Source organism: Sminthopsis crassicaudata, chromosome 2 (assembly GCF_048593235.1).
Source record: "Sminthopsis crassicaudata isolate SCR6 chromosome 2, ASM4859323v1, whole genome shotgun sequence".
NCBI classification, from domain to species: Eukaryota; Metazoa; Chordata; class Mammalia; order Dasyuromorphia; family Dasyuridae; genus Sminthopsis; species Sminthopsis crassicaudata.
The window spans coordinates 658,194,114-658,206,624 of NC_133618.1; the positions used below are offsets into that span (position 1 = coordinate 658,194,114).

A 12,511-nucleotide genomic window follows, 5' to 3' on the forward strand; every position below is an offset into this window, starting at 1 on the left:
AAACTGCCTCTGGAAGTTTGCCTTTCCTGACCACATGAGACTAGGAGAGCTCTCTTTTCTAATAACACCCTCTTTCTCTAAAGTGACACTTTAGAAACTGGAACATGGAGCTTCTGGATCTCTGATTAGGACCCTAATCAGAGTGTGTCCCTAATAGCTCTTGAGGTGGCTGTGAGGATGTTCTGTTCTACCAAAGTAGCCCTGGTCCTGCCTCTTGCAATCAGAGCTAAGTTATACTTTAGCGAAGGACTGAGGCACCCTCCCCGCTGGGAAAGGGGAGGAGGTGCAGGGGTGGGCTCCACACAAACTTTGTTCCTGCCAATCCGGAGCACAATGGACTCGGGCTCAGTGAAGGCTTGGTGCTCTGGGGCGTCGGGGCACTCTTTGGAGGAATTTAAGGCTTTGGACCAGGTCTCTGGATGATTTGTTTTGTATTTGTTTAATACGTGTGTGTGTCTGTGTGTGTCTGTCTTTGTATACACACTCATATTTTTTGTGCCAACTTGTGTACGTGTCATTTATGTTTAAGCTTCTCCGAGGGCTTTTGTTCTTTGTATCTTCATAACCTGGCACAGGGTGGGCACTATATAAATGCTTGATCAATGGAATAGAATCGAATCAAACATCATCTCCGCTCGCCAAAGTGTGGCGTACCAGGAGACCTGTGCTCCCCTGAAGGGTACGATGGTCACCAGAGAGGATTCTGACATCTCTTTCTCTGAAGATCTCCCAGTTCTGCCCTGCTGTAGACTGTTCTCCTCTCTTCCCTGATCCCCCAACTCCTGAGGAGTGCCAGGGAACCAGAGACAAAGTTGAAAGGGACTCCAGGGGTTTCCTTGTTCAGGGCTGCCAAGCTCAAACAGAAAGAGAAGGCACTGATCTGTACATGAGGATCACTGTGGGTTATATACTGATTTAGGAAACCACATCTTAGAATTATTTATGTTCTCTCGTGTTTTCAATTACTTTGTTAAATATTTCTCAATGGCATTTTAATTGGGTTCGGTCTGGACTGAAGGATGTCCCAGGCACAGCCTTGGGTTTGACAGCTATGATTCAGCCTACTTGACCACCTCTTCCTCAATGCAGGAATCCCTCCAAAGTATTCTTGTACGTAGGTCACAGATCAAGAACTCATAGAGGTCTCAGAGGTCATTGTAGTTCATGCTTCCATTTTACAGAAGGGGTCACGGGGGTACATAGAAAATAAGTTCCAGAGCACGGAGTCTTAGTTTTTTCTTAAAGATTTCACAGAAAACTTAGCAGTTCATGGGACAACTCACGGTACATCATTTCCCTTCATTTTTACCTGAACCCTGCCTCTGCACTGGCCCTATTTCTGCACTCTTGAAGAGCAATGGGCCCTTCAGGATATCATGGTCCAGGGGATGAATATTGTCTTCTAAGTCAGAGGACTTGAGTTCAAAGCCCATTTCTGATGCTTTGCTTATATAACTGTAAGTCAGCTTCTCTTCATCTCAACTCTCTCATCTGTCAAGTGAGGGCATTGGTCCGGATGGCCTCTGGCCCCTTTTAGATTGACGTTCTTCTTTCTGTTCTTTCATACTAAAATTAGTCGCCCAGTCTTTATCGAGGTGCTGGGATTCAAAGACTGCCTTCTCTCAAGGTTATATTCCAATGGGCATAAATCCTTTAGAAACCCGAAGATGTTTATCATGCTCTGTCTAAGAGTTCTCTTTTCTAGGCTATACATTCTCAATTCTACCAACCATTTGTTTAAGCCTGATGCTTTCTTTAAGAGAGAGATCCAGTGATATTTGGTTAGAATGTCGCATCCCTCTCTGTCACATCCTCCTGTAACTGGAAACCTGCGTGGTTTCCCTCCTTCCAGTTGCCCACTCTCTTCACAGCTTTTTTGAGGGAGATCGTGAGAGCCTCTGAGCAGCAAAGAAATGGGAGGACATCTGTCCCTTCTCCTCATCTCCCTAGGAAAATTCAGGGCTGGTGGGTCTAATAAAGAGGTAGTCCATCTCCATCAAATGGTTGCATGCAGGTGTACAAAATTCTATATTGTCAGCCCGTAAGACTCTACTTGATTCTGTCTCATCAATAGGAAAATATGGGTCTACTGCATCCTGTCTTGACTGGAGGCAATACAATGAAGAGTCCTTGGTCTATTCTTACCTTCCACTTGCCCAACTCATAATCAGATCCTCCATGGATTTTGCATCTCTTGGGAGGAAATGAAAAAGATGTTTCATATCCCATTTCCCAAACTGTGTCTTTCTTATGTGGATCTAGTATTTCTCTTAGTGAATAAAGGCAGACCTTTGCTGTCCCTAGCTAAGAATGGAGGTGCAACTCTCTTGGTCCATCCCTTATGGATGACCTGGATCTTTTCAAACTCCCTCCCCCCTCATCCCTCTATTTCTCCTCCCATAGCCAGAAGTTGGTTTAAGTGGCAGCCTTAAGCTTTTGGGCCAGCTTGAGGGGAAAGCCCTCCAGGCAGTGCCAAGTGATGTCAGAGGGAGGGAGAGAAAGGACAAGGAGCTCACGGTGGCAATGCCGGTTTTCTGGTTATGGCCGACGCCCCCGTCCACTGCCCGCACGATGAGGATGTACTCCGATTTGGTTTCTCGATCCAACAGGGACGTAGTGGTGATTTCACCTGAGGGAGAGAGGATGCGGTGAGACTGCATGCTCTTTGACACCCCTACCTCTCAGGCCATGGAGTCTCTGTGACTCATCCCAGCTCCCATGCAAGAGGACAATCAAAATTCGAGTTACAGCGTTAGGGGCCCAATAGGAAGCACAGAGGCAGGTAAGACTATTGAGGAGGGGGAAGAACTAAATCCCCTTTCCTCTTGGGTGTGAGCCAGGGCTCAGAGGCCAGGCAACATGATTCTGCCATACGGAGGGAGAATGTGCCTCTTGGTACAATGGAAAGAGACCTGGATTATGTGAAAGGAAAACCAGATCTCCCATCTTGTTTCATCATTAGCTCACTATGAGAACTGGGACAAAGCACATCTCTGTTTATTTCTCTGTGAAATCACACAAACTCACAGATTTAAAACCAGGTGGGACCTCAAAGGTTCATGAGTTCTTAAATAGTCCAGGGGTTCTCAACCTGGGGTTCATGGATCCTCCAACTAATCTGGGGGTAGAACTTGGAAAGAACAAGAAATATCTCTATATATCTTTATTTTCACTGACCTTTCACTGAAATTTAGCAGTCCTTTCCACTATGAATGCCAATAACATAGCACAGTAATATTAGCAATACGTGTGATTTTGTCACCAATAGAAATCACAGATATTTTCATATCACGTTATAGTTGTTACAGAGATTCTAAAATGTCTCTGATACTCACCATCACTTTGAAATTACACTAGTTATTAGACCTGCTGCTAGATATATTGTAATATCTCAAATTAAAAATATTTAGATAATTACTTCAACATATTTGGTTTCCTTTGTAATACTAATTATTTTATTTTGCACACTTGAAAAGATTGTTTTGAGAAGAGATTCCCTAGGCTTCCCCCATCAGACCGTAAGCACTTTGAGAACAAGGACTGTGTTTTGTCTTTCTGGAACTTAGTGTCTGGTATACAAGAGGTACTTAATAAATGCTTGTTGACTGGGTCAGACTGCCACAGAAAAAATTAAGAAGCCTTGATTTAGATTAGATCCTAATTTTATAAAGGAGGAAATTGAGATCCCAAGAGGATGGGATTTATGGGAGGTCACACAGGTAGCAAGTATTAGAGAGAGGATTTGATTTTGGGTCCTCGTTTTCTAGGGTAAGTCTTCATTTCATTATAGCATGCTAATCTTTCACATTTCCTCCATTTCTAAAGCTCTACATTGGCTGCTGAGGGGTTGGAGACCCTCAGAAGAAGGTTAATAGGAGAGATGAATGAGTTCACTCTTCTTCCCCTTCCAAAGGTACTCCTTTGACCGCTAAATTGAGGACCTGTATCGGGGGCCGGCCATGCTGAAAAGGCCAAGCAGGGAAGCTGGGCAAAGGGTTGAGCCACCGAGATGTGTTCCGTGGTTGGGGTGGTGTCGATTAATTGGCAGGGCGAGGAAGAAATTAATCTCTAAAAAGTTTTAAATATGAACTTGTCGGCATGATGGATAGCTTCTCCTGTCTGAGAAATTAGATCCAATTAAGGCCACCTTTACGGAACAGGCTGGCTAATTTGACCAAGGAGCTTGAGGAAAATGCTCACATGTCTGGAGCTAAAGGAGAGATGTCAAAGCAGAAAGAAAATGTCCATGTCATCATTAATACCCCCCACGGCTGAACTAGACTCCCTGTGTGGGGGACAGAGGAGGAGAAAGAGAGGCTCAGGAGAGGCTAATAGTTCTATCCCCTCTCTCTGGGCAAATGAGTATCTCTTTAACCCTTCCCTAATCCTCATTATTCTAAATCCTGCTGAGCTGTGCCCACGGTGGGTGGCTACATCTATAATGAGGGGAGAAGCTGTACCCATTTGTATAGAATTGGAAGGTGAGACTCGGGCTGGTGGAAGTATTTAGGCTTCTTGTGATTTTCCTCTCTTACAATTTTCAGCTGTGGTTGGTGAGGGAAAATCCCAGGTTATAAGTTTATAAGCTTAAAAAAAGAAAAACTCCCAAGAGAGTAAACTGACTCGTAATAGCTAATATTTATACAGTCCTTTAAGATTTGAAAAGTATTTTATCCCCCTAACAACCCTGGGAAGATAGGGGCTATTATTAGCCCCATTTTTCAGACGAGAAAACTAAGGCTAAGAGGATTTCATTGACTTTCCCAGGATTATACAGCTAATAAGTATCAGAGGCCAGAATTGTACTGAGATGTCTCTGACTCCCAGTCCGGTCTTCTATTTACTGCACCAACTGTTTCCATTTGATGGAAAGGCATGGATAAGAAGTACATAGGGTGGGAAAGCATGGAAGAGCTTCTATTTGTGTTGGTAGAGGGTAAACTTAAATCAAGTCATGGATGCATCAAAGAATCAGGTCATTTATATTTTGGAATTGGGTTTCACACATTGGGTTTATTTTAAATGAAACCCACTTTATCACATTTCTTGCCTTCTCAATAGGTGAGGGAGGGACTGAAAAGAAGGAGAGAATTTGGAACTGAAAATAAAAATAAAAGAAAATAAATCAATTCCACTTTAGGACAGAGTTTGAAGGCACCTTGAATGCTGAGTCAATTTTTAGGGCTGGGGGATGAAGTGAAGATGGACAGAAAGGACTCACAATCAAAGGAGGAAAACAAAGGAAGAGGATTCTGGGAGGGGGGTGGTCACCTGAACGTGCATTGATCCGAAATTGGGAGGAGCCTTCCAGGGAGTAGATGATGGACTCCTGGCCATATTCCCGGGAGCGATCCAGGTCTGTTGCATTCAGAAACAATACCGTGGCACCTTTAAGGGACAAAGGAGAGGGGAGGCTCTATTCAACAAAAGCTCACTGGACCATGGGACCGGCCCATTAGGTGCAAGAACTGAATAGAAATCTCAAGATAAAATGATCCACTAGCGTCCTTGATGCTGTCCACATGAGCTGTCCAAAGTACTTGGATACTGGCAATTATAAAGGGCTCTGTTGAACAGAGAGGCTCTCTCTCTAGCATAATTTCATGGAACAAGCTAAAAGGCAGACTCATGCCTTGGATCATCAGTTATCTCGTCTGGCTGATGTAGGATGCAGTCTCTTTCCCTCTCACACATGCTCTGACCGATCTGGCACACAAGAAGCACTTAATAAGTGCTTTCTGTGTGTTTCCAGCTGCCACTTAGAATATCCTGGATATTGGCCAGCATTTTTACTTATGAATAACCTCCCTAGAATTTCATATTAAATTATTTAAACTTTATGACCCTAAATCTTACAGTTGAGTCACGATCTCTTATATAAAAGTAGGTTTTTATAGGTTCTATTTCTTTCCCTCAAAATCCATTTAAATCTATTTTCTCTCATCTTCTATTTCTACCCTCCCCCAAACTCTTGAAAATTTAGGGGTCTTAGAACACTGTTCATACTCTGACTTCCTTTGTCACTTTAGAGAGCACTCCTTAACCTTAGTCTTAGACTCCAAGGAGGGCCTCTGCCCTGGGTCATTCCAGCACTCCTCCTTATTATCATACCATTTAATAATCTCTTCCACAGTCTGCTTTTTATTATTTATTATTTATAGGTAAATCCATTTTCCTCTTCTCGACTGGAAGCTCTCAGAGGGTAGGGACATTCCCTTTTTATTATTCCCACAATATCTAGCATTGTATCTTATGTTGGTAAAATAAGCAAATGTTAATTAATCAAGCATTGAGAGATGAGAGTGTGAATGATTTTGCTGTGCTTGAGGAAGAAAAGAACAAACAAATATAATTCTGTGGTCTCCAGGGATAAGTATGGGGCCTAAGAGAATGGGGGTGAGAGGCTGAAGAATGGAGAAGATATTATGGACATTTGTATTTGGTCGTGTGAAATCAGGAATATCCTGTCCCTGGGCATGACTACTGCCCAACAGTGGCTGGCTCTGTTACTCAGGCGCCTCAGGGAGAAAGGACAAGGATAAATCAATCCTCTGAATTCAATTTAGAAGAGGATTTAAGTGCTATTATAAAGACCTCTCTTCTGCCAAGCTGGCAGGAGGGCAGGGGGATAGCCTGGCTTTAAGAAGTGAGCAGGGATGGGGTGCAGGATGACGTGAGAGGGCTGTGGTTATGGCTCGAAGCAGGAGAATTTGGTCTTCCCAGAACACAGGTAGTGGTGACTCAGATTTGGGACTTGTGAGTATTTTATCCATCTGAGAATATGGACATATCCAGCACCTAGCACAGTGCCTGGCGTATAATAGGTACTTAACAAATGAGGATTGAAATGAATTAAATATTGACTTGCCAGACCGAACACCCTTCCCTGAACTCTTCCATATGTATTGTTTCTTTCTATGAGAATATAAGCTCTTTGAAGGCAAGGATTTCTCTCTGTTTTGTCTCTCTGTCTCTTTCAACACAATGCTTGACACGCAGTGAGTGCTTAATGCATGCTTTTCCACTCATTTATTTATAACCATTCTGGAGGGAATGGGAGAAACCCATCTAAGATCCAGTTCTGGATAATCCCTAAAGCAGACAGGGCCAATCTGAGGTATCTTGTCTCCTCTCCACTCCTACCCTTGACCCCATCCCCACCCCCAGAAATAATTATCCTTGGACTTACCTAGATGACAAATGGGATCCAGTTTTACTCACAGAGCTATGGTAGGTAGAACTAAGGTTTTTAATTGCTCATTGTCCCCTCCTTCAATGTCCCATGATCACTCCCTCTTACCCTTGCTATTTTTCTGACTTTGAATATCCTCCTCTCTGCCCCTCTCTCTAAATTCTATTCATCCTTTAGAGCCAGCTGAAGTCCTCCTTTTTTATTATTTTATTTTATTTTATTTTTTTTACGAAGTCCTCCTTCTTCTATGGAGTCCTCCTTCCCTGATTATTTCTAAACTTTACATATACACATCTTCTTTCTAAAATCCTACTGCACTTATAGTCAGTATCACATTGTTCATCCTTGAAATTGCTTTATATTTTCTGAGCAAGAATATAAGATCATTGAGGGCAGGGACTATATCTTACACTTATAAAGTGCTCAGAATTGTCTTTGGCCCTTAGTAGACACCCAGATAATCACACTATTGATGATATGATTAGCTGCTAATTGACCAGTAATGCCCCAAAAGAACAGGAAATGGGTCAGCATTGGTTCACCATACCTGCCATGATGTTCTCCACGACAGTGACAGAGTAGGAGGGCTTGCTGAAGGTTGGGGGATTGTCATTTTCATCCTGAAGAGAAAATGAGAGGGTGAGAGAAATCATCAAAATGGGGCACACTAGGAGAAGACCCCTGGGTGGCCTTGGCTTCTTAAGTATGGTTGATATCATGCCATGGGTCAAAAGTAACACAGACCTCCTCCCTGGCTGAGAACTTTAATCGACTCAACAAGTACTTCTTAATTGATTACTGTGGGCCAGGCACTCTGTAAAGGTCTGCCAATACAAAATGAAAGCCATCCCCTGCCCCTCAAGGACTTCACATTTTATTGTGGGGCTGGTGGAAGAGGCAATTCGCACACTGTACAAACAAAAACTTTAAGATAGCATGTTCAAAGAATATAAAATAATTTCAAGGGAAAGATGTTAGTAACAATTGGAGAGAGAGGAAGAAGACTGGGAATTCCAAGAAGTCTAGGGATTCCAAGGGGTAGAGCTAAGAAGGGAATGCAAAAGAACAGGGGACCAACTGTGCAAAGAGAGAGGCAGGGGGTGAAATGTTATCAGGGGCAAAGTTAGCAGCAAACATAAGGGAGAGGACAACTGGAAGAAGGGGCCCCACTTCTCAGACTCCTGGATGTAGAAAGGGCCCATTTCTCAGGCTCCTGGATAGAGAAAGGGGCTCCTTTCTTTGACTTCTGGAAGTAGAAAGAGGTTCATTTTTCAGATTCCTGGAGGCAGGAGGGCTTCCATTTTTCAGCTCACAGTAAGACACCTTCAGAAGTTACCTCTTCAAGCTAGTAAAGACAAGCCAATAAGTATGAGCCTTTAATAGATGTCAGGCAGTGTCCCAGGCCATTGTGTGCAAGTATAAGAAAAGAGAAAGCCAGATTAGACCATAAGGATGGGCACAGAAGGCACTCTTGCCCTTTCTAATGCTAACAAGCTTACTTATTCTAGGCTGAACACAGACTCCAAGACCACAGAGAGTCCTTTCCTTCCTCTGGTGACCCAGACCTCCTCTGAAAGCACGACACCTTAACACTCACCCATTTGGCAATTAATTGTCTACTGTCTTAAGAACATTTCTTCCATCATTGTCTTTACTTCTACTTAACTTCTCCTCATCATTTAATATTTCATGTGCATCCACCTTGTCTCCTTTATTATACTGTCATCTCCTGGAGGGAAGAGCCTGAACTTAGCAGGTTTGTAATTCCTCACCTCACCATTTAGCACCTGGCCTCCAGCTGGACACTAAGTACAGGGGGGTAGGGAGAGGGCGCAGGGTGGTGCTATATTAGTGGAGAGGGCAAATTGTTGAGTTGAGCTAGATTCCCAGGGGTTCATGCCCTGAGATTCTGGGGCAAGTGTCATAAACCAAGCCCGGGACAGGAGTTAGTTCTCAGAAGACAGTTAGGTTGGAAGCCAGGGAGGGTGAGGGAGAAGTTCTCTTGCTCCTTGCTTCCTCCCTCCCTCCCTTGTTTGCCAACAAGTGAATTCTCATTTTAACTAATTTTTTAAACTAGATGCTGAGCTCTGTTATTTCTATACTGTTGAAGGAGCAGAAGTATTGACACTTCTAAACAGAGCATCCCGGTGACAAGCTCCATTCACACGGTTCTAGTTGCAGCTCCAACTGGTAAGCACAGAGAATGGCCGACTTCTCTGATCCATCCCTCGCCTTCAGAAGGCACTTCCTGGCCTTTGCTCATATCTGATTCCTAATCTCAGAGGATCAAAAGTTCCTATCCAAGCTACTAGTGCTTTTTATTAGGGCTGGGGGCGGGGGCAAATGGAGAAGAGCGAAACCCATTCCCCACAACTTTTCTAACCAAAGTCCCAATGCCACATCTGAGATCCTGACCCCGTGTACAAGTGTGGGGACGCATGTACCACAGTATACATGTACATTCAAACCTTCTGCTTCACTGCACAAAACAGTGCCCAGAATGTCAGTGACAGAGCATACGGCGGAAACTTATTAGCGATGATATTTCCCCGGATCCTGGCACTGGGCTTGCTATTAGTTCTAATTCAGCAGCTCCCGCTACAAAAGCTTATTGTCCCCTAATGGGAAATCTGCAAAGCGAGTTTGACTTCTTTATTAAAAACCAACAAGCAGCAGATGAAAAAAGCAATCACCTTGCCTCTTTCTTCCCCTCCTGCCTTCCCCTGCTCTGTCTTTGTTCTCTGTCCCTCTCTTCTTGCTCCCTCTCTTTAAAGTGGCCCCCTGAATTGCTGCCTCATCATCTGATTTTATTATCAGTTGAGAGAAAATCCCTTCAGTGGAGAGAGCAGGGAAAGTGAGAGCCACTTAACAGTCACCCACACCGGAATTCCCCAGAAGTGATGACCTTTTCTCGTGTGACACAAGTGACCAGGCTATTCCAAAAGTGGAGGAGGAGACAATGCTAGTCACTGCTGAGATGCTCAGTGGCTCTTCCCGATGCTAACTGCACTGAGGCGTTTAGTGAGAGTGACCATTTAAAGGCGACTGGCTGGCCAGCCACCCAGCTATCTCTTTAATTTAATTTAATCCCCAGACTGGAGATTAAGGAAGGGTTGGACACGGGAGGGAGAAGGCTGGTCTAGTGGTCAGTCTCCCAGTTTAAAGAAGTGACCATTAGGGTTGCCTAACCTGGGATTTTGCATATTCTGGAGTTTCTCCAGCATCCATCTAGAACCCAGCTTCTTAAACTGTAGTTTATGACCCCATAGGGGGTCTCACAATTGAACTAGGGTATGAAATTATCATTTATCAGTACATATTTTATTTGTATACCTCTATATCTGAAAAATTCTTGGGTGAGTAGAAAAAGTTTAAGGAGCTCTGACAGAGGGAGCAAAGGGTTTTAGTTACTCTTTCTCCAGGTTAATTCTCTTCCTCTTCTGTCATTCAGGGACCCTTCTTTCCAAATTGACTCATAATCTCTCCACTCTCCAACAAGGTCTTATGGGAAGTTTTGTCCGACCATTCTAAGAGGAATCTCTTGCTCCTCTATCACCAAAGTATTTACCATCTACTTAAGCGACACCTACCTAGTCTGAGGGTTTGAATTATCTTTTCATGAGAGCTAGTTTTCTCCTCTCCAGACTAAAGTTCTTCCAGGACAGAAGCTGTTGCTCATCTTGGCCCTAACAGTCCCTGTCTCCCCTCCCTGCCCCATATACCCAGGCAGGGCTTCTTAAACTTTTCCCACTCATGACTCCTTTTCACCCAAGAAATTTTTATGATTCTATGTATAAAGGGTATGTAAAAGAGGTATACAATCAAACATACACTGATAATAAATCATAATTTATTACCCTCACATTCAGTTGCAACATGCTATCTGGAGTCACCATTCACAGTTTAAGAAGCTGGACGATAAATGGCAACTCTGGGATTTATTGCCTGTGTAACAGTAATTTTCACCTAAGCAATATATTCTTTTCTTTGTCATTAAATGCTTCTCTTTTTCCTCCAAGCCTTAGTTCAGGTGCCACCACCTCTGGGAAGCCCTCCATGAACCTCCTAGTCTTCCTTCTCTGGCCACTGTTTATCTGATATATGGTGTGACTCTTGGTAAGCTTAAGTAGTTCACTCTTTTCTTGGAATCTCTATCTCCATCATAATGTCTTACACATAACTAATTAGCACCTGATGTATTCATTTATTGAACTAAATTGAATTGTGGTTAGTCTGGGATTGGGATAATGGTTGGGTTTAGGGCTATGTGCAAATTGGGGAGGCTTGGTCAGGGTTAAGGTAATGAACAGGAATGGGATGTGGTCAGGGTTGGGGGAAGCAGGTCAAGGTGACCAATGTGAGGTGATCTTTAGCATTTCTCCTGCTTTCAACTCTTTGATTGTCCAGAAAGGGCATATGTATGTATGTATGTATGTATGTATGTATGTATATATGTATGTGTGTATATGTGTGTGTATAAATAAACAATTGGACAAAGAGAACAGTTTGTTTCATTATGTCATCAAGATGACAACTTCCTGATTTAAAAAAAAATTCACATTTTCAAATACTTCCTAAAGATGTTCCTGGTTGATCTATTTCTTCCAGTTTATATATCTTAATAAATAGTAGTTTAATTTAAATAGTAGTTAAATTTAAATGAGGTTAAAACCCATTTTTTTTAGACTTTACATCTCTCCTTTCTTCCTTCTGCTACCCAGGTAATCTCATTACCTGGTCAAAATCCAGAAGTTGCATGCTCCCTCAATTCATCTGATTCTGGCTTTGTCCTGCCTCCCCAATGTGTTAACTCCTCTCCCAGCCCCGAGTCCCACTGTCTATAACAAATTAAATTAAATTGAAAGGAGTAGAGATAAATAGAGACTAAAGCGACCCCATCTAGCTTTTGAACTTGGGCCCTGGGTAAGCATAGGCCCTAGGTCAGCATACCATGCCAGCACGGGTCTCAGAGGGTTTGGAGATTATCCAGTAAGCATATTTAAGGGAGTGAGATTTTCCACTGCTTGTGTCAAATCAAAATGCATCTGCAAATGTGACAATCTGATTTAATCCTGCTGGAGTCTCATTAATGCACTAACTGTTCCATCAGCACACATATACACACCCTCTCCCATGGACACCAGCCTTGATCAGACCAGGGGTCTCAGGAGGGAAGAGGCAAAGGATGGCCTCCAGTACAACAATTTGAGGCAACACAACCCTGAATCAACTAGGATGACAGGCAAATAAACAAGGCACGGAGATTGATTCAGTGACTGATAATTTCAGACACGGGGAGTGCTAATACATGCTTGATAT

The 12,511-nt window shown here is 43.2% G+C and overlaps 1 protein-coding gene across 1 annotated transcript in view; it reads right to left on the reverse strand.

Moving 5' to 3' along the window:
* CDH23 (cadherin related 23) overlaps nucleotides 1-12,511 on the reverse strand; it is a gene marked incomplete in the record, with an annotated part of 580,971 nt that overhangs the window by 143,785 nt on the left and 424,675 nt on the right. Inside the window, 3 exon segments of the mRNA XM_074284882.1 lie at nucleotides 2,517-2,629; nucleotides 5,272-5,388; nucleotides 7,740-7,812. Of these exon segments, the coding sequence (XP_074140983.1) occupies nucleotides 2,517-2,629; nucleotides 5,272-5,388; nucleotides 7,740-7,812 (303 nt within the window).